This window comes from Plodia interpunctella, chromosome Z (genome assembly GCF_027563975.2).
Source record: "Plodia interpunctella isolate USDA-ARS_2022_Savannah chromosome Z, ilPloInte3.2, whole genome shotgun sequence".
Classification (NCBI taxonomy): Eukaryota; Metazoa; Arthropoda; class Insecta; order Lepidoptera; family Pyralidae; genus Plodia; species Plodia interpunctella.
In genome coordinates this window covers 12,608,542-12,631,543 of record NC_071324.2, presented here as the reverse complement: position 1 = coordinate 12,631,543, position 23,002 = coordinate 12,608,542, and the positions used below count along the sequence as shown (strand labels likewise).

General features: G+C 35.1%; 2 protein-coding genes across 4 annotated transcripts in view; one reads left to right on the top strand and one right to left on the bottom strand.

Annotated features, from left to right (window-relative positions):
- Window positions 1-23,002, top strand: part of LOC128683313 (uncharacterized protein) — a 167,784-nt gene that overhangs the window by 76,443 nt on the left and 68,339 nt on the right. For all 3 annotated transcript variants that reach the window (XM_053768802.2, XM_053768801.2, XM_053768803.2), the window contains one exon: window positions 12,372-12,465. In XM_053768802.2, coding sequence (XP_053624777.1) covers window positions 12,372-12,465 — 94 coding nt within the window. The remainder of the gene's footprint in view (window positions 1-12,371; window positions 12,466-23,002) is intronic.
- LOC128683319 (uncharacterized protein) overlaps window positions 1,047-23,002 on the bottom strand; it is a 155,517-nt gene continuing 133,561 nt past the window's right edge. The window contains exon 7 of the transcript XR_008406280.1: window positions 1,047-1,061. The gene's annotated coding sequence lies outside the window, so the exon portion shown is untranslated. The remainder of the gene's footprint in view (window positions 1,062-23,002) is intronic.

Genomic DNA, 23,002 nt, shown 5'->3' with positions numbered 1-23,002 from the left:
GAATCTTTTAACTTTAGTTTTCACTAATGGCCTAATTTGATAGTATTCTGCCGAATGTTATGCGAGTGTTCGGTCAAACATAATACCGGCTACACGCAATCGCCGAACTCTGACAGATGCGGACACAATTACACAAACGAGTTTAGAGTTTAGTTTGTACGAGAGCTTTTACCGCAATAAAAAAACCAGCTATGTACGCCGGAATCCGCCAAAGCTCGGCGGACTATTACGCGATAAATTGCCGATGAATTGGTCGAACTAATAGTAACCCTATATTCGTTGCAAGCCTAGTTATTACAACCCTTACCTTAATCTAAGATTAAAATTACTACCCTCTGGTCCAACCTTAAACTTCACGTTTCATGTCTAAGCACCCTTCATAATTACCTACCCTTTTCATAACAGATCAGACAGCTACATCAAACGTACACAAGTTAACTATTATGTTCGTTGTTCTTTGTGCTTGACTTCGGGTTTTGATCAGAAATAAAACAGTTTTCATTTGCACAAAATAAGCTAAGAGTGGTAACTAAGCGCGCCAAATAATGCGTCCTAGGTGAGTTACAAACGCGACGAGGCAGCGCGACGCTGCGCGACGTGACAATACCAATGTTTGTTTTGCATGTCACATATAAGAACTGTTTAAACTAAAGTCAACTGTTAGGTATCATTTCTTATTGAGGGTGAACCCACACGTAGAAACAGTAGGTATATCAGTGTAAATTGTCAAGAGTCGATTCAGTGGTTTGGACAGCCGATTTTGAGCGAAACGTAACAGATTCGAATTCTACTTGTGCACGAAGTCCGCCACCAGTAATGCTTCCGATAGTGAACATCGTAAGAAAACCTGTATATTGTTAGACTATTTAATCTGTTTGTACATGACCACTGCCTCTGTATAAGAGAAGTGATAAAAACTGACACCAGAGGGCATAGCGCGAGTTTGCTATATACATCTCACCATCGAGTCGATTCAAAGCGAGATGAAGGGAACCAATCACATTGCGCCATTGTGACGCAACGACAACTACACTGCATCATTATTGGTTCGCTGCGTCTCACTTGGAATCGATTCGATGGTGAGTATTGAAATGAAAGCCGCACTAAGCTCTCAGTATAAAGATTCATTACCGTTATCTAACATTTGGTATTGGCGTAATATGCCTATGTTTCTTTCCATGATTTATGATCTATTTATTGTCATCCTCACGTCTACTCCTAGTTTCGTCATATCCTTCCTCTCCCTCACATATTACATTCATCTCTTTCTTTGTCTCTCTCTCCTGTAAACATTAAACTTCATGTTCAGCGTACTTTTATTTAAATGTTCCTTATCTTCTTATTAATTATGCTAATTATAATTAATTATACCCTCCTCCAGATTGATAAACAAAACATCATTATTCATAATGAAGGCATTATATATCTATGCTAAAAGTATTTGTTGAACAAAAATAACTCATTAGAAACGGTTGAAAAGTTAAGAGCGTGAGTTTTAGACTAGTGTTGTGCTCGCGATCCAAATATATTTCAACGTGACTTTATTTTATTTTTGTTTTATTTATTACTACCGGCCGGTCCCGGCTTTGCTCGTATTAAATCATTATAAATTATACACTTAAACCTTCCACGGGAATTATACTATGTAATGGTGGAAACCATATCAAAAAAAATGACATAATATGTATCAATGTGTCGTAGTAATTTTGAATCAACACGCACTAAGAATTTTGCGCATGGATTGCATTCTATATTTACCAATAAGATCTACAGCTCTTCTTTTTATAACATGCAAAGTTTAGACCTTCACATGCATTAATTACTTCACTGAAAATTCATATTATTTATTATTTCTCAAATCTAAAAACAGCCTTTTTGAACGACCACTGCTGATAAAAAATGCCATAGAAAGTCATACGCAGCTATACATTGACCTTGACAGTTGTTCAAAGCGTTATGTCCCGATAAATCGTGGCACAGATCCGGCGCCTGCCAACCCTATCGGAGTTGCCGAAGTTCCAAGTTCTCATTTGAAACAATTTTGGGAACATGAATATTTATAGGCTTGTACAACGACTCTAATTTAGACTATAGGAAAGGATAATGCGAAACACGTATGGGGGATTCTTGTTTTATTTGGTTAATACAGAAACAAATCGTTTAAAACATTATTTTCCTTAAATTTGCCGTTCAATTTCACTAGTGTGTATGAGACTATTTCTTACTTAAGGTCAGTATGTAGTCGTAAAAGTATAGCCAAATGCCTATGGGTGATTTGAATAAAATCTGACGCCAATATCACACTCGAAAAGAGTTTCACGCATGTTTGTGGTTTAGGTATTAAGTTGTAACAATTTAAAACGATAGATATTAACAGCACATTTACATTTAATGTATACGGCATTGACCAAGACCGACCAAACTTAGCGACAGAATACCGTGCAACGCCGTGCGTAGACATGCACGAGTGATTACGTCGACAATATAAGACAAAGTAAAATATTTCGAAGAAGAGTCGCGATGCGTAGTACGTAGACTGGTTTGTCGTACGCATCATGATAAACGGAGCCATTTCCAAAATTAAATCTCCAGGTGGGTACTGAAGCATTAGACTCATTATTTTAAACAGTAATATAAAGAGGTTTTATTAATATTACGTAGATATTTTGTAGAAAAAAAAATTATAAATTACACTCTTACGTCGATAATGTGTTGTGTAAAAGACAGTATAAAATATAATCTTTCAAAAATGACTATTATTGAGGTGATTTATCAGCCACCGCCCCCTGATCTTATCAACCGATAAGACGAAACACGTGGAACGAACATGATGTTCTTTGTATTCAAAGATCCCGCATTTACTACATAATACAAATGAGCAAAGAACAAAACCACCTACATATAATTATTTTTAAGATATCATCCCACTGCTGGACTGGAAGCTTCCTCTGATTTCTACCACGCATCCCTGTCTGATCTTTATGCATGGAATTAGTAGGTACTCCGTGTACGAAGTAGGTATTTTTCAACACCATGATATTTACTGACATAATAATGTGTCAATCTGTGCCAGCATTTTTAAATAAACAATATCCCATGTTTCGCTTTTCTTTCTTCGCACGCTTACTGGATTCTGCACTCGAGCATGTTGTATAAATTTATTTATTTTTAATTGATCTTAAGTACATACTGTCATGAATGTAAAGAAAAACTGATTTTGACATGTGTTTATCAACCAATCTCGACCATTCTATTTGATATTGCAATAGCAAACAATGTAGTTTGGTCAAAAATCCCTTTTCCGATTGTCAAATCCATTCATTCAAAAATCAACATCACAGAAATATTTTCACGTCAAATTCTAAATTAAATAATGTCTATCAAAGCTACAAACTACTAAACAACTTGATATACATTTTCCATGAAACTAATTGATCACATCTCGCGGTAGGTACGTCTGTATCTCCAAAACTTGGTGAGTTCTCGTTTGTGTTTCACCGGCAACGGCAAGTTGGCGCCAAAAGTTCTGCATAGTCAGTCGATAAATTCGCCGATAAGCCATTGAGAATAGTTGAGTTTCATAACTTGGTATTGTTCTACTTACTGCCGTGATTCCGTTATACGGCAAAATAAGTTTTTTACAAACATATCTCAAACTTTTATTGTTGTCAGAGATTATCTTATTGCATTCAATGTGTGACAAAAAAGTCATGTGTATGTAAATCGTTGAGTTTCCACGTCTGGAGCAGCTGTGATTACTAAATTTTGAAGCAGATATCTTCAACCGATTGAGTTACAAATTTGTACTAAGGTTTAATTTGGATGACAATGACTTATTATAATAAGCATGACCTGATGGTGCACTCGAGAACGGCTCCAATAGTGGTAACTCCTCAAGGGTTTACTTCACGGACATGATTTGGTCCCGCATTGTATATTATATACAATAAGATCTCTTAGATAACAATAAAAGCGTACAAAATGTAATTTTTGTAAATATCACTACAATTGTATAAAACAAAGTACAACTTCCCGCTATCTGTCCCTATATATGCTTAGATCTTTAAAACTACGCAACGGATTTTAATGCGGTTTTTCAAAATAGATACTGTGATTCCTGAGAAGGTTTTAGGTGTATAATTTATTACGGTTTAACCCGAGCGAAGCCAATAGGTAAATATTATTAATTAAGAAATGGGTATATTTTTATTCTATTAAAGTGAAACAAAATTTCTTCGTAAAGACGTAGAAATGTTGTTTCACTTTTTCAGCGAAAAATTTAGTTCAGTCCGAAACAAAGATCTTTATCTTTGTTTCGAATTGAACTGAATTTTCGGTCCAAAGCAAAGTTCATAACAAAATTCAACAGATGACCGCAAGGTAAGGGTCGCCCTTGGGTCTCTGTTTATCAAAGGTTTCGTGAAATCGTTCACCGAAGTTTCGGTATAATTTATTTCAAATGAATTCTATATTTATTTTAAAATAATTAAACTTATAAAAGGTACTTCGTGACCACGAGCATTAATATATTATATATATATCAGTGTTGTCATTAATAATTAGCTATTGACTTCAGCTCCAGAGTTTTTGTCATACAATATTTCATCGCTATTCCTGACTGCCAGGAGGAGAAATTAGAATAAGAACCTAGCGTATGTTTGAACTGGGTTATTTTACTATATGCAAACCAAATTTCATAAATATCCATTCAGATATTTTGGTGGTGGCTTTCAGTTATGTAAATTGTGGCAACTGTGTCCAATAGAAAACAAATAAAAAGCTTTTATCTAGTGTAGCATACCGCTTTTTAAGTGTTCGGCAAAATATAAAAGATATTTATAAAAATGTTTTGTTGGCGTTAGTGAGCGGACACGAAAATAACGTTGGTTTAGCTTTAAACAGTAAATGTAAATTCCTGAAATTTTGTTCAGTATTTCTGGCGACATTTGAGATTCACATTGCCCGGCCGGTTTTCCGTCACGTCGACAGATCCACGCAGATGGGTGTAGAAATTGTATAAGTTTCGATGCATAGCAACGGACGACGGAGCTTCACGTGCTGCGTCGTCGCAACGGAGCGCGACTGAGCAATGGGAACAAGCTCTTATTGGTAGGAACACAGAAAATTGATGTTACGGTTTCGATGCATAGCAACACACGACGGAGCTTCACGTGCTGCGTCGTCGCAACGGAGCGCGACTGAGCAATGGGAACAAGCTCTTATTGGTAGGAACACAGAAAATTGATGTTACGGTTCAACTTTTGTTGTCTCTCTTCTATCTGGGCTCGGAGGGACAAATGCAATTAAAACTTAAATGCTTAGTTACAAAGTACATTTTTGATTAAAGATTTCGTAAAAAGGGAAAACTTTTAAAATTTCCCTTTTGGACAACTTTGTTCCATTCAAAATAAATAAATAAATAAATATCATTAATATTATAAAGGCGAATGTTTGTGAGTATTACGTTTGTCACTTCTTCACGCTCAAACTGCTGGACCAATTTTTATAAAATTTGGTATTGAGGTATCCAATATCTAGGATTTAATGGTCAAAAAGTCTGATAAGTCACTAGCGCTTTATAAAATAGATACTGTGCATAAAAACGAAAGTAATTTTTGTTTAAACGCGGGTAACACCACGTGAATACATTAGAAGCGGTGGTGGTGGTTAAGACGCCCGCCTGTGGATCGAAAGGTCCCAGGTTCGAATCCTACTCGTGCCATATGAGTTTGTAATCTGATCATGTGTAGTAGTTTTCATCGACCGCCACTTGCTTCCGGTGAAGGAAAACATCGTGAGGAAACCTGCACACTGGTTGATTATTATTAACTTATGTGTGAAATGGAAAAGGCAATGGCAAACCACTCCATTACTAATGCCAAGAAAGTTGTTGTGTGTGTTTCATTCTATGTAATGACCACACCCTCAGCCATGAGGAATACGGCTATGAAGAACACCACGTGATTACAGCTAGTATATAACGATACATTAAGCGGTTTAAGAGACGGATGTTTTTAAAATAATTAGTTCTAAAGTAGAATAATGATACTAATTATTAGATGTAAAAATTGACGACCTCGGTGGCGCAGTGGTTGAGTGCTTGGCCTGGAGAGGTCCCGGGTTCGATCACCGGTCGGATCATGATGGAAAATTATCTTTTTCTGATTGGCCCGGGTCTTGAATGTTTATCTATATATGTATTTGTTATAAAATATAGTATCGTTGAGTTAGTATCCCATAACACAGGTCTCGAACTTACTTCGGGGCTAACTCAATCTGTGTGATTTGTCCTAATATATTTATTTATTTATAAAAATATCCCGTCCAAATGATCATTTTCATTAAAGTTGCTAGAAACCACAGAGTTCTTAATTTTAGCCTTTCTTTCGTAATTTTCATCAAAATCACAATATTATGTTTTTAGAATACTAAGTGTTTGTTGTATCTCTGTTCTTGGTCTTCACTACGATTTGTCGAGTTGAAACGCGGTGCTCATATATTTTAAGCCACTAAATAAATTACAAAAATCTGATAGCATAAATAAGGTGTTTAAGAGGCAGACGTACAAACCTACACACAAATAAAAATATTATAATGTGACCGGTATTCCCAAAATTAATATTTATTTTTATTTTTGTAAATCACACAGAAATTCACATTTTAACGTTTCATAACCCCCGACGACAGGAGGGGGGTTAGGGAGTTAGAAGTTCATTGTGACTGTGGATCTGTATGTCAGTCCGCGTCGTAGCAGCTAAACGACTGAACCCATTTTGATCTATTCTTTTTTATTTGAAAGAGAATTTAATCGAGAATGTTATTAGCTATGTATGGTTCAGTAGTTTGGAAACTGTCAGCTCTTTTCTGGCAGATGAGATTTTATGATGAGATTATAATTCCGTTTTATAATATTATTTGATTGATGACAGATTGTAGTGTGATTATTTATTTGAAATTTGAAACTAAAAGAAATACAGTTTCATAACACAAATCTAAAAATAAAACTTTGAAATTACATTTATTTTTACAAAATTCGTAGTTTTGGAGTTCACTCAATGAGACTCGATTCACGCCTCCGCTTTCACGAGCAATCGTGCTGCAAACAATTCACCTTCCAGCCTAAGGTTGCCACCTATTCAGATTTAACTTACACAACTTACGTTAAGTGATTACTTAAATTCAATTGATTAATTGAACAGTGTATGTACTCAGCTGTCATCACTTTTAGCGAATGTTAGCCATAATGACAGGCGATTAGAGACGACAGAAAGTAAAAAAACGTTAGCTCACATTATCCCTTGATCAAGAGGTGGATTTTGAGTGTGTCCTAGTAAATGGTAGAGACTGGCAGCAGTAACCTCAACCTAAACAGCATTTAAGTCTTAAGTATTATATTTGAAACTAAAATTGAGTTCAATTTTGTGAATACTCACTGACACTGAGGGAAGTCAGCGCAAGTCTTGTTGTAGATATTTTCGCATCCGTCGCATTTTATTACATTTAAAAGATGGCAACCCTGCGCCAGTCCAATCCAATTTCACTCCATTTGTTAGCTAGGACTTCTGTGCACTCTACGTCGTTCACTTATTATAGATTCTTCCCACTGCGTGTGTGTTTCAATGTATAATAAATGGATTTTATACGTTTAAATAAAAGAAGAATATCGATATTAGTTATATAAGAAAAATAAGTTTAAAAATTTACTCAAAATACTAGTTATATTATAAATGTGAAAGTTTATGAGGATGTATGTGTGTTTCTTTCATACATACCACTACTAGATATCTAGCTAGATCTACTGGACGGATTGTTATGAAATTTGGTACACGGATAGAATATAATCTGGAATAACATATAGGGCACTTTTTATCCCGAAATTTCCACGGGAACTGCGTTCATTAAAACATCAGAGACTAGCACATTTCATAATCACTATGGCTTTCATGCATCTATATACAATCAAATGAGTTTTTGTCACTTCACTGTCCGGTTCCTGCTTATGCTGAAGGCAGATGATAAATGGCTACAAGACCTGAAAATGAGAAAGGATGAAGTACATTCCAGAACACCACATTTGTAGGTTATTAATAAAATAAGTAAAAAGTAGTAACTAACAAGTTTCTGTCTCAAACTTGAGTGAGAAAGAAAAACAGTTTTCACGAAACACGATAATGTGTCATGTAAAAATATTGCAGAAAGTTTACGGGAACTTTCTCCGCGATAGTTATTGCGAAAATTATTATCCTGTCGCGTGCTTATTAATGGTAACTTTTCGCAACTCGATTTTAAATCAGTTTTTAGGCAAAAATGAGATGGATATTTGTATCTTAACTTACATTTTTGCCACTTGTTTTGAGTAAATTGTATTTTAATAAATTGCAAAATCATCTGGCATATGAATTGAAAGAGCTTGCCCTTTATATCTGTCGCAGGGATTTTATCAGATCTATCTCTTTGTAGTGATATAATAATTTCACGGAACGACTAATTAGGTGTGTTGAATAGCATAACTATAGTTTTGTCGGTATTTAAGCAAAACAACAGTTATATTTCATTATCTAGTTTATTTTAAATAACGATTCATTATCTAGTTTAATAAATAATGATTCAGCAATTTAAACAAATCGGAGTATTAGTAAACAATAGTGAATACGGCAATAGCAAGTAAATGAACAATAAATAAATAAGGGTATTTTTATAATAATGACTCACCAAGTAGTATATTCGATGTGCACAGGCCGACAACGAAGGAACGAATGACACTTGGACGATGCGCTCTTAGTTTTAAATAGGGAAACGTTAACAACAAGATGGCGCCCGACCGAGTGTCATCGTTTTACAACTTTAGTTTAAACACATATATATTATTATTTGTAAATAAATTAGAATTAGATTTTATTACCTACCTTAAGTTATGTCAGATTATGATATTTACACAAAAATATATAATATATACATGTATATGCTGTGTTATTATACTTATGATGTTTATTTGTTCCGCGCGTTCTGATTGGTTAGACGAGTTGGTCAGACACCATTTGCAAAAAATATATATTTAAACATTGGAGCGTGCTAACTTTAAACGTTTTTACCACATAAAGTTATATCATATATAAAGTTATACACATAAAGTTATATCTTTGATTATTCTAGACACATTCTAGACAATACCTTGAAAATGAGTGCTTGTGAGCAATTGCAAATCAATAAAAACCTGTCTATTATTTCATAACTCATATGATTAAACTTTGTGGCACAGTTAGTAATAAAAATGTACCAGTGTTTTGTGTTATAATCTAACGACCTTTTATATCCAATGTTATTGTTAAATATCATTTTAACAATATCGATCTAGTGAAATTACAATATCACTAAAACAAGGTCGTTACATCGTTAGAAATATAACGTGTTGACGACAAAAAACCGTGTTTTTTTAATGTCACTAGTGAATTTATAATATCCCTGCGACATATCCACACAAATATTATAAATGCGAAAGTCTGTCTGTTTGTCTATCTGTCTGTCTGTCTGTTACGCTTTCACGGCTAAACCGCTGGACAAATTTTGATGAATTTGGCGTGCATATAGTATAAAGGCTAGTTCAAATACGGGGTACTATTCTCAAAAATCAAGACTATAATGGGGGGATGAAAGTTTGTGTTCCAATTTCCGCAGAGAAATTCACACGGGCGAAGCCGCGGGCGTAATGTAATATAATGAATAATAACAAAATTCAAAATATATTTTGTCGCGATGAAGAAAGCGAAGGTTAAAATAGTTTAAAATATTAGAAACAATTTACGTGGGAACTAACAACCTGTGACTTATGTCTTATATAACAAGTGATGTTACTGATCTCTCCATGTATAATATGCATGTGCGAACTGTTCAGCAACTAGGGCCGCACTAAACTGGGACCGCGGTCCCAGTTGCCCAAGAAAAACAAAAAAACATTTATTCAAAACACTTTATTTTAATGGGTTTACCGGGACTGCAGTTGGAGCTGTTCCAATTTAGTCATATTCATATTATTCATTCGCCAACCAATTTACCAATGTATTTTTATGTAATGGAAAGTTCAAGGGAGACGGGTAGACGATGAGATCGTGACAGAAAACCTGAAAAAAATAACTAATATATAATAAAAAATGACATATCTTCTCTTAAAATAAAGCGGTCATGGTAAACTTTCATTATAAAAACATTATGTGGTGGCTTTGTCCCACAGGCTCAGTGAATTCATTCAGAAACATAGCTTGAGCATCTGAGCCCGCGGTCCCAGTTTAATGCGATCTCAGTCAGTCGCCCAAGGACCCCGTGTATATTCTGGCGTATGAGGTTATTAATTTCAAAAGCCAGTCTACAAAGTTTTGCAGTTAATTTATTACTTAAACCAAGTTCCGTGCGAAATAACAGGTCGCAGCAACCTGTTGAGTTCTCATGTTGCATTTAATAAGTATAAGACAGTTCTTTCAATTCAGACTTGATCATCATTAAAATAAATAATATTACTATAAGTTCAAGGACGCAAGCAATGTCACTTTTTTCTTCTAAATCCGATTCTGGGAATACCGTGAAAAATTACATTTTTCTCTCACAAATCCTCATGCGTGTCTACAAATAATAGTAGAATTAAGACTTTCTATATCCCTCGTCATCGTCGCGTGTCGCGTGCATTCGGGGCTGTAATGCCAGTGAACCCGGGGTCAGTGTAATAAATAAACTAAGATTCGACTGTGACCATACAACCGGCCGCCTACTCTCCTTGGGAATGCCATTGTTGTTTATCAGCTGATATGGCGCTTACAATAGATATACATGGGAAGATACGGAGTGTTCCCGTTGAAGAAGTAAGTTAGTGAACCACACACACGAATTATTTGCATAAAATTTATTTCATTACTAGATGTTGCCCGGGGCTTCGCTCCCGTGGGAATTTTCAGATAAAGTATAGCCTATAGCAATCTTGGATAATGTACCTTTCTAATGGTGAAAGTATTTTTTAAATCGGTTCAGTAGTTTCCGAGATTACCCGCCTCAAACATACAAACTCACAAACATTTATCTCTTTAAAATAATAGTATACGTTCGCATGAAGTTTATTTTATGAGTTTAAAAGTTCATTTTAATTTTGTATTTTAATTTGTCTGAATTTATTTCTTTTCAGCTCTCCTCTCATGGTTTGCTGGTTGAAATCCATATCCATAAAATATTATAAATACGAAAGTCTATCTGTCAGTCTAACATAGGTTACTTTCTTTCAAAGATCAATCCCCAAATGATCATGGATCATCAATTTTGAATGAAAATCATGCCTGTTCAGAAATTTGCAAAGAAATTCACACAGACGAAGCTGCGAAAAAAAAGCCAGTTTAATACCTATCTACCTAGTACCTAATAATTCCATGAATCGAACAATTCATTTATAGCGATCACGGAATAATAAACTCTACAGTGATAACGATGACAGTGGACCATAGTTAAAGTTCTTGGTAAAATTCTCCTTCAATCTACCACACCATAGACAACTGATAGATTAACGTTAGAAAATAATATTTCTAGACAACGTCAAACGTCTAAAAGCGTATAGAATAGGAAAAAAGTGAAAAATTATGCTGTAGAAGCGAATCTAGGACTTGTAAAGTGGTAGTTATGTTTTCAACCAACATGTTTCTATCAGCGACGTTGTGGCTCGGTGGTGTCTTGGTTGTCACGCTGGTGTACAATGTGGTATCGGTGGTTCTAGCGAGGAGGTTCTTGTTGGGCATCCGTGAACAGTACACTCATTGACCACGGTACGGAAGCTTTGAGCACATCGATCAACGTCATTGCCCTCTTCAAAATTTCAATAAAGACAAGAATTTACTTTCCTTATTTATGACCAATAATCTGTGTAGTGTAAGATTTTATCAATATTTTTATATTTCTAGAATGGTTCTTTATTTTGAAGGTCGGTAATGATGGCGGTCAAAATTCTCGAACATTCAACAGTAGGGCATATTTCATCGCACGGAATTTATTCTCGCAAATTATATTCCGTACTCGCACCGTACTGCCCCGCGTCTTTTTCACCACACCTGTGCGAAAACTGTAGTGTGATTTAGTTTGTCACAGAAATTCGAGAAATAAACAACGAAGAGAAATACCGCAGTGCGCACACTAGGACCTCGCAGTATGGATCTATACCATAACTCAGTCCATACTGAAAGTAATACTTTTAATATTCAGAGTTGGTTAGGTACGTAGGTTTATTGGCGGGCGAACGTTAGATAATTGTAACGGGAAAAATTATGGAAATTGAGAAATAATCGGCACTGGGCGAAGTGCGTTAATTGCGCTATTAAAAAATACATTGTTGTGTTTTGCTTCAGGTGGAAACAGATGGCGGCGCGGCGTCGTCGCCGGCGCTGCCGCTGTGCCCGGCGGGACGGCCCGACGCTGACATACAGCCACTACTCTGTGAAGGTAAGTGCTGTGGCGACCATACTGCTTTAAAAATGTTGTTTAAAAAAAGCTTTGCCTCATCAACGACCTAAAAGTTTTCCATTAATAGGTACGGATATAAGTTCTTTTTCCTTCGCTGAGAGCGGACACATTTGCAAGCTAAATTGGTGGTAAGCAATAGGCTAGATAACGAACTTTTGTTGCGGAAACGAAAACAAGACATCTGTGAAATTAATCGTTTGTGGGTGAAACAGAATAGATAATGGAAAAATCTATTTTACTATTTAATGACTAGGATCGCCGTTTGTAATAAACTAATATACACAATCAAAGCATATAAACGAATAAAATAACTTCCCCATTTGCGCTACTTATGTATATATAACTAACACTACACCAATTTAAATCCATACCCTGATCTTATTTTAGTTCGAATGTTTTTAAAATAACGTTTTAACAGTTATATTCGTTGCTCCTCAGTAACCTCTAAAACTTCTCTAAACTAAAGGTATCTGCATAAGTAAGTACGTCTATTTTGCAAAAACATGTTTAAGTAATTCATTATAAAACTGTCACATTAAATATTCTAACAGCAAAATCAGACGGGCTACTCTCCGGGGCACTGAAAGACAAATCGCCTGCCAACTCACAGTTGCAGGGTTCGCCTGGACTCCTGACAGATCATAGAAACACGTAAACACACCTGCGGAATTTTAAAATAAAAGTTATTCTATTTATTTATTTATTGTCATTTAAAAACACAACAACAAATTACATACGCATTCTCCAGTATGATAAAACCATTACATATGCATTTTGATAAAACAGAGGTTTGTTATTCTAATGTAAGTTTTCATACATTAACAAGCCAACTTTAAAATATTACATATCGCAACGAATAACAGTGAATACTTTATCATCAGAAAAAAAGGTTATATAAAGATGCTTACTATATTACTGGCTACTGACTGGGCAACCACGTGACAATTATTTCTTAACGTAATTAATGAAGTTTACGGCATTGATTTAGAAAGTACTTCGCTGTACGGAGTCATGGATTTAATAAGTACTTCGACGGAGTACCTACTAATTATATGGCTTGCGTTTTTTTTAAAGTGTTATGTGTGTGTGTTCAATCGTTCACCAAAACGATGATTTTGCCAACGTCAAGATTGAGTTTGACACGGAATATAGTATGTCATAATATCAATATTGAAACACGGGTCAGTGTGTAACCTAAAATATAAGTGTACCTATATAAATTTATTATATATACAAATTTAAGTGTACCTATATAAATTTATTATATATATACGGATATATATATTTACTCTCCGTAAATAAAAATTATAAGTAGATATATTTTGTGACACTATCCCTGTCAATCTCGCGCGTTTCAGATGTCATTCCGTTTTTGTTTCTGTATTACCTTTTTATAAAAAAATCAAATTCAAAAACAGTTTTAGTACAACATTGTATATACATACTCTATATAAATTTTAATTTATGTACAAATTTCTCGATTACAATATAATCCAAAAACAGATTGGCACACAGACTTACCTATATCGATACAAGCTTAGTGTTTACTGTAAACCGTATGATGTTATCCACGTATTATTAATAACATATAAAAAAAAAAAAATTTAATATAGTATGTACATACATATCTCCATATATCTGTAACCAACGCATCTCCCAGTCTCCAGAGTCTCACCTACGAACAAGTTTAAAAGTGATTGAAATCTCAATTTCGTTCGCAACAAGGCCCTGTGCCCGGGAAGCTAACCTTGTACACTCTAATTGTTGCTGGATCATGTTTCAAACTTGAATTGAAAAACTATGACTTGGGAAAGTGAGCGGGCTTTAAAGTTAGCACGAGTTTTCTCGACAAGAGAGTAATTACATTATTATTAAACCTGTATTACACCATGGTCTGACAACTAGTGATGCGAAGTGGAGATGAAGAAGTAGGAAAACGGACCCTGGGCTCCGACGCTCAACGGCTCGGGAAGAAACGTTCACATGAAACCTGGAAAACGTTCACGTGAAAGAGAATTATCTTAGTTTATATAGATAAATAGTTTATTCGACTGTTACAAACACACAAACAAAAAAAAATTGGTTTCCCAACGTTTCTCGGCTCTGTCTACCCCATATGATATAAAGACGAGATATATGTTTAAAGTATAATAGAGATATATGTTTAACTTATCTACGAGTAAACGGGAAGTGTTTTACGTTAAGTTTTTTCGCAATTGTCAATAAATAAAGTGTGTCCCATATTAAATAGTCGCCAAGAATAGAGAGTGGTCCTATTCTAGGGCGGAAGCATACGCTAACAATATGATGATAACAAAATAACTATTGAGAAACTAAGCGAGCTTGTCAGTAGCAAAGTCAACCTTTGTTAAACATGTTACAATAATATCATATTGCCAAAGGAAACATGTTGTTATTTATACATATATATGTTTGTATAGATCTATTATATGTAAGCGGGATCGAGATTTCCTTTTAGGTATATTATGATTGGATTGCCCTATGTATCTATTGAATTTGTGATGTTAAGGGAACTAAATTTGATGATACCGTATGAGATTAGTGCTATTGTATTTGGCCTTGATTTAAATCAGAGGTTCTCGAAGTTCTTTGAAGACAGAACCTTTTTGGATAATTAAGAGTTTGAAGGAGCCCTAACTGAAATCTTGGTTTATGTACTTTTTTTTCTCTGTACCGTACATGTTTCCTCAGTACCGTACCGTTACCGTGTGTTCCTGTCGTAACATAATAACAAAGAATGGCTTCCTCTCGCCTCCGATTTTTTCCGTAAAATTTCAATCCCTCCTCACGTTATATCTTCCCGAATTTTACTATACCCATTTCCTCTCAAAAACCTTCTCCAGCCCGGTTCGGCCGCGGTAATTTCCGTAGTTAAAATACATATTTTTGTATGTCAAACCGTATCTGAATAATTTTTCAAGCATTAGCAATTTTTTAATCCGGTATATCAAATGGCTTGTAATGTTTATGAATGATATTTTTATTATTCTCGTCTCCTGTTCTACTATATTTCCTGTGCCGTGTATCATCACTTTTTAACAAGTAATAAATTATAATATTTATTAATTAAATCGTAAATTGATAATTAATTCGTATGGTTTCCTCCGATGCTATGTCTCGTGGACTGTCCCGTTTCCCGCGGTGTGTCCCGGCACTACAACAAAATATATAATTTTAATACCCGATGTAACAAAGGATATTATAATACATTTTCTTCATAAGTAGATTTGAATGAAGAAACTTTTAAAGAAATCTGTCAAAAAAATATTTCTTTTTGTTTTCCAACACAAATTGGCTTATCAGATCAGTATGGAAAGTCGACGATCGATGAAGAGTTATATATTCTTCTTCAACAAAAAAAATATATTGGAAGTTTTTGTACTGAGCGTATTATAACATTTTTGCAGAGAATTAAACGATTGCCTGTATTAGAGTACCCTCCGGAACAATCAGTCTATTTTCCCGATCAGTCGACTTAATTATGTTCCAACAAAGAAAATCAATCTAAAATTTCAAATATATTTCAAAATAGTTAATAAAATGTAAATTAAATTAATTCAAATTAAAATTCTTTATTTCATCATCTACAAGTTTGATTTGTATAAACTAGTTGACGGAGCCTTCATTTAAGCATTTCAATGCATGTGCCAGGAGCCCCCGCTCTTTCTTAGCTCTAAACATAACATAAAACATCGATAATGATTTATTCTAGAAGAGAATTATCTAAATTGATTTGACGTTTGTGTAATTGAATAAGAATCTAAAATTGACGACCTCGGTGGCGCAGTGGTAAAGTTCTTGCCACTGAACCGAGAGGTCCCGGGTTCAATCCCCGGTCGGATCATGATGGAAAATGATCTTTTTCTGATTGGCCCGGGTCTTGGATGTTCTATCTATATATGTATTCGTTATAAAATATAGTATCGTTGAGTTAGTATCCCATAATACAAGGGGCTAGCTCAATCTGTGTGATTCGTCCTAAAATATATTTCTTTTATATATTTATTATTTATTGGAACTCAATTCTATCTCGTGCAATTTAGATTGCATTCTGCCATTAATTGGTATTGGGTTTCTCAGATCTGTATAATGGGTTTCTGGTCCTACGTTCTGTATGGTTAGCGAGGTCTTAATAGATATCTTATCTAAGTCAATGTGTGTACGAGAATAATATGTAATTACGAGTATATATTCGCCAACGACCCATACCCTACTTACCTACTTACTTTCCCCGTACATGGAACTGAGCTAATAAATACTGATAAAGAAGGAATTATTTCCCAAGGTCAATCAATCATTCATAAAATTAACATTACCATAGTTCAGAATAATTATTTTAAAGTTAAGTAGTAAAACCATAGCTAAATGAAAAATTATAATGACAGCGCGGCCATAGCTATCGAAACGGTCTGAGAACCACCGATTGATACGTTTCATTCAATAAACAAATCATATTTAACCATTTATTCCTAGCGTAAATTAGTGCATGGATGTATATCCGTCTGCAATTCACAGAAATTTGATTTCTAATTAATATAGCCCTTTGCAAATGCAAATGTCCAATGCAGATCATCGTGTGCACTAATTGGAATCAGGTGCCCCTCTGTGGTTTGCCATGAGCCAGTCCTCGGTGTAATCCAACCGTTTTATACCTGTAGCGATGTACGCGGATTGTATTTTTGACGTTAGTGGTGTGTATCAATATATTCTATTCTATACTATACCTGTCGCGTTTCGTGTTCTTTCGGTTGGCTAAATCTGATACCACGACACTAATTTTGTAGACACTAATTGACATTCTACTCATTTATCGAAGCCTTTTACCGCCTTATGTTGAAAAAGGCCTCTCTTCTTTTACGTCAACCTCAACTACCACGAGCTAATCGAATCCATGTAAGACCATAGATGTATTAAATATCTCTAATTATTAAATTTAATTAATAACTATTTAATACATCCATGTGTACGACTTGAGACTTTGATGTTACGCCACGCTTCAAAAGAAATGAAAACAAATATGTTAACAATAAAATGAATACAAGAAAAAGAATCTTAACGCTTTCTCGAAAGCATTAACGGTACAACGCTACCCGCATCGGGTTGCTGGTGACCATTGGTCACGGTGTTTGCTTACCGTCAGGCAACTCGCATGTCATTTACCTTTTATACTACAAAATATTTCTTTCGAGCGAGTAAACAACAGGAAAATTACTTTCAGAATATTTTATAACCGCGGATTTCTAAAAAAAAAATGTTTAACAAATGTGACAGATGGGGGATGGGGTGCTAGTGATTGACGGATGTCGGGGGAGTGCGGCCCTGTTTCCTAAATCAGGTTACAGTGGATCACGTCGAAGTTATTTATATAAACAATACTTGCTCTGGAAAAATATGAACGTAAGTCAGTCAAGGTATAAGCTAATACTTATACAGAGTGACATAAGTGAATACCAAAATAATTGATTTCTAAATTCCCTAAAGCACGTTCCGCGACCAATCTGCGGATCTCCTTCTGAAGGAATTATTAGGAACAACCAATAACCGGAGCATACATATGAAGTGCAGAGGAGGCGAGTGTGATTCGCCAGGATCGTGGCAAGTGGATGTTTCTGGTCTTTGCCTACGTTCATGGGATGGAGTCAAAAGTGTCTGCTGTGGCAAACGATTGGTAAAATTTCCCAAAGAGGAAACTCAAAGGTTTACTCCGCCGATATGACGTTTATTTCCACGCGTTTACACGCGTTCTTTCATCACTTCACTTGTGTACTAACTATAAAACTGACGACACTTGTAATAAAACCCCACGCTTAAGAAACCGGCAAAACGCTCCAGGTGACAGAGTGGGTGACTGACACACTGTCTTCGTCGGGCGGCCGCGCAATTGTATGTGTTGAAAATCTCCGTAAGACTTTTTCCATTTACACAAATGTCGCAGCCTCTCTCCTCCAATTAGCAATTCAAATATTTCGACTAGGAACGGGTCCCGTAATGCTTTCCCCAAGAAAATTCACTTTATTTTCCTCTCGACGATTAAATGATTTGTTGATTATAGCACATTTTTTTTCCCTTTTATTGCCGATGACAATCTTATTTTCGGAACAAAGGAAACGTTTTACTTTTTTCTTTTTCAATTAGGACTCGTATAAAGTGGAATCATATTTTGCAGTAGTATTCACTCGGTATTTTCCAGGTTACAGGTCGGGGACCGGGGGACCTTTTATCAACTTTTTGCCAGATGTATAGAATACACGTTGTTATTATAGGAATTAATGGTAATGCCAATAAAGATTTAGATCATCATAGATCTCAAGTATATTGGTTTTATTTATATATTTCTTAATAATTTCTATAATATAATATTTATTCATAATATGTAGCTTTTATTTTACCTATTTATTGTATTCTGATACTTGCGTCACTGAATTTTATTACGGATGTTTGTTTTTCGTTTTATTCTCAAGCCACCGTACCTCCTATGTCCCATGGTGCCAGCTGAAAACCAGCGCTATGATTTCTGCCACAGCAACACGCCGAGCTGAGCTGTCCGCCTTTTCAACGATTTTTATTACTGTATTGTTAATTACTGTTTTCTGATCGACGACCCCATTATCAAGTTAACCTGCATGAATCTTTCGTTGAAACGTATACATGTTATCGTATTATTGACTTTATTATGTACTAGCTGTTGTGCGCGGCTTCGTCCGCATTAATTTTCTATGAGAACCGCTATTTTTCAGGGATTGTACCCTATATACTTCCATTCTAACTACAGCTATGAAACATTTCAAGAAGATTGGTTGCAACAAGCAAACTTATTTTCATGTCCTTATTGTTGTCTGTATCTCGGGTTGTAAATAACGCATCTCGATGAAATCTACATACCAGATTTTAAGTTGGACTATCAGATATATAAATTTGGAGACCGCATCAAAGGTCAAAGTAGTTTTTGCGTGATGCGCGAACAAACATACAGACAGACTGACAGACAGAAAATTTTTGGGATTTTGCTATGAAATTCACGCGGGCGAAGCCGTAGGCAAATGCTAGTTTATACATACATTTGTACATACATTCCCATGATTTTCTTCAGGGTACATTAATGTTTTAAAAGCAAACGCTTTTTCTTAATTGACATCTGATGTTTTTCATTGAGCATCCAGTTCTAGCACAAAAGCACGTATGCCGTTTAATTTTATTTTCCTATTTTGCTTTCACGTTATGTTTAAGTGCTTTTTGGCTCACATTTAAAACGCACTCAACACTGTACTAATAGCACTTAACAGTAATTGGATATGAATTAATTAAACATGCTATTTTTAATAGGAGATTTTTTTCGGCTGTTCTCTAATAGGTTTTACTTTTTTATTCGCTGCACATTTTTTTAAAATTGTATGTTCTATTTGGATATTTTTTAATTTATACGTGTTTTAAGTTAGACCTTCCGCTATGCAACTGTAAAGACCGCATCAAATTCCATCCCATAGATTTTGCACGATGTGCGAACAAACATACTGATACACACAAAAATTCAAAAACAGTTTTTTTTGTTTATTTTAGTCCCATAAAGACACAGCATAAATATTTTTCTTTCATATCTCCTACGTACAAACAAATCCCAAATAAAATTTTATTGCATGGACTAGATGTTGCCCGGGGCTTCGCTCCTGTGGGAATTTTGAGAAAAATATAGCCTATAGCAATCTTGGATAATGTACCTTTCTAATGGTGAAAGAATTTTCGAAATCGGTTCGGTAGTTTCGGAGATTACCCGCCTCAAACATACACACTTACAAACTCACAAACGCTTTAGAAGTATAGATAACATTTGTAAACTCACGCGATACATCACACATTATTGCATGAATACTAAAATCATATCACTTTGATGTCACTCGTGTGGAAAGCTTGTAGTCTATGTAAAATTACGGCTAAAGTGAAAAAACTGTGGACAAGAGCGAGTCGAGCTTGCTCATAGGGGTAGTGCGTGGTAGATTTTTGAAAGTAACAAATAATTTCTTTGTTTTTTCGTCATTCATTTTTTGTAAATTCACTGTCGTGTTTTAAAAGTTAGATTATATAATAAAACATATTTTATCATTTTGCAGGAGTACGTCTTTCAAGTGATTGACTTTAAAATACATAAACATTGCTTTAAGAATCTTTAAGTTATTTTTAAGGAGGTCCTTCCTCGTGTGTCTCACTGGGTAACTCTTGAGATAATTTTTTGTTTTTATAATACAATCGATAAGCGGCTCACACAAGTATCAAACGTTTAGTTTTAGCAATTTCAGAACAAAGTATTGCCTTCGTTACGGACGGCAGACATGTCGAATGAGGGTTTTTATTATACGCCATTCGACTACGGAACCCTGAAAAGAAAATAAGCAATTTGCCGCTTTCAAAAAAGGCAATTTAAATACCAAATTACACATATATTTTTAAGGGGAAAAAATGCGAGAGTAAACTAAGTACTTGCTGGAAATGAAAAAAATATGCCCCAAATACGGCTTATTTATGTCCCATACGTTACTTGTAAGCGTAGGTATAGTCCTGGATAGTCCAAGCTACGCTGGTATGGTCCATGTTTTGCTAAAACCGGCAAACTTAGAAGACGGAAGACTGTTGACATCTGGCGAACTTTCAATACCGCTTCGAAATCCGGGCGACTTTGACACGCTACGACCGAAAATGCGAAAATGCAACCGGGAGCACCTTATGCGAAAGAAAGTGTCATTGACCCGTGTCAATCGGAAAATGTTGATGTTCAAACGCTTATTTCAAAAGCTTATTTCGACGAAGAAACATTACAATATATATTATCGTTTAATGTTTTAATGAAATGGCATTGGTTACATATATATATATATATATATATATATATATATATATATATATATATATATATATATATTATATATATATATATATATATATATATATACATTTGTTATAAAATATCGTTGCTTTTCTCGCATTATCTATGTAATCATTGTGGTCAGTATATTATTATAGTATCGTTGAGTTAGTATCCCATAACACAAGTCTCGAACTTACTTTGGGGCTAGCTCCATCTGTGTGATTTGTCCCAATATATTTATTTATTTATTTTAGATATATTATGACACAGACAAAGGAAAACCCTACCCTGTATTTATGTATATCACGTGATATGAACAACGATTCCATTCCACATTGGAATATGAAACGAAATTTTGAAATGATCAATGTATGTGACTGTACACAAATCTGTGGTGTGCTTTTCTCGTTACAATAATATTTTTACTATTGTATCATTCTTGACACAAGCATCGGAGAGATCTTACTGCGTTACTTTCAACGTGTGACAACGTTTGAGGCGTTCCCACGTCGGGAGCAGATCCTTAGTGCATAATGACATGCATATTCTTTGCGTTATACAAGGCGTTATTAACAGCATTGTCACTCAAACTAAACGTTTATACAAAATTTCAGCTTAAATCTGCTACAAAATTCAATTCCAAGATTCGACCATACAAAACAACAGGTAAGTATAGTTCAAAAATATAAGAATGCAATGTATGCACATTGCAAATTGAATAAAAGCTTGTTGAACATCTCACTGATTCAGTCTGGTCATATAGCGTGCAGCGCAGACGGAAATTATTGTGAAAACAAAGTTACAAAAATAGCAATGCTCGTTAAAGCTTTTTTTATTTCGAATTGTACTTGTTGGATTCAGTGAGATTCTACTTTTTAGCCCCGGGATGGAGAAAATGACGACGTGCAAATGTTGCTGCACTGGACTGGCGGGGGTTATACGGGCGCATACGTAACACGTACGGGACGTATGCATCTGCAATTTTAAATTTTCTGTCGTTTATATTATGTACTTAATCATAAAAAAGTTGGTACGGAACCGACGTCGGTGCGCGAGACAGACTTTACTATGTTAAAATTCCGCTTATTTTTTACTATTTTATAATTCCATTTGTTATTAAGTATTTAAAGTACGACTTATTTTGTAAAAAAAAAAAACAATGTGAAATACACATCTGTGTCTACAAAAGCGAGCCAAGTATTTTATTTTTATTTCCTGCCTGATCCATACTAGCTGCGTCCCGGGGCTTCGCTCCCGTCGGATAAAAAGCAACCTATGTATTATTCCAGGTTATTTTCTACCCGTGTTTCAAATTTCATAACAAACGGTATAGTAGATAATGCGTGACGAGGTAACGAACGAACATACTTTGGCATTTATAATATTAGCTGCAGCCCGCGGTGTTACCCGCGTAATTATTAAGAAAAAATTACGTTTTTGTACACAGAGTAATGGCATTTACTTCATAAAGCGCTAATAACTATTAGACCATTTATTTTTGATCATCGAGTTGAATGAATATCAAACGCTGTATTCATTCATTCATACCGAGTGTGTTATTGCTAACACTGGTGTCAGATCTTATACAAGTCGTCTAAAGGCATCTGACTTGACTTACGACCTACCGCCAAATTGTGG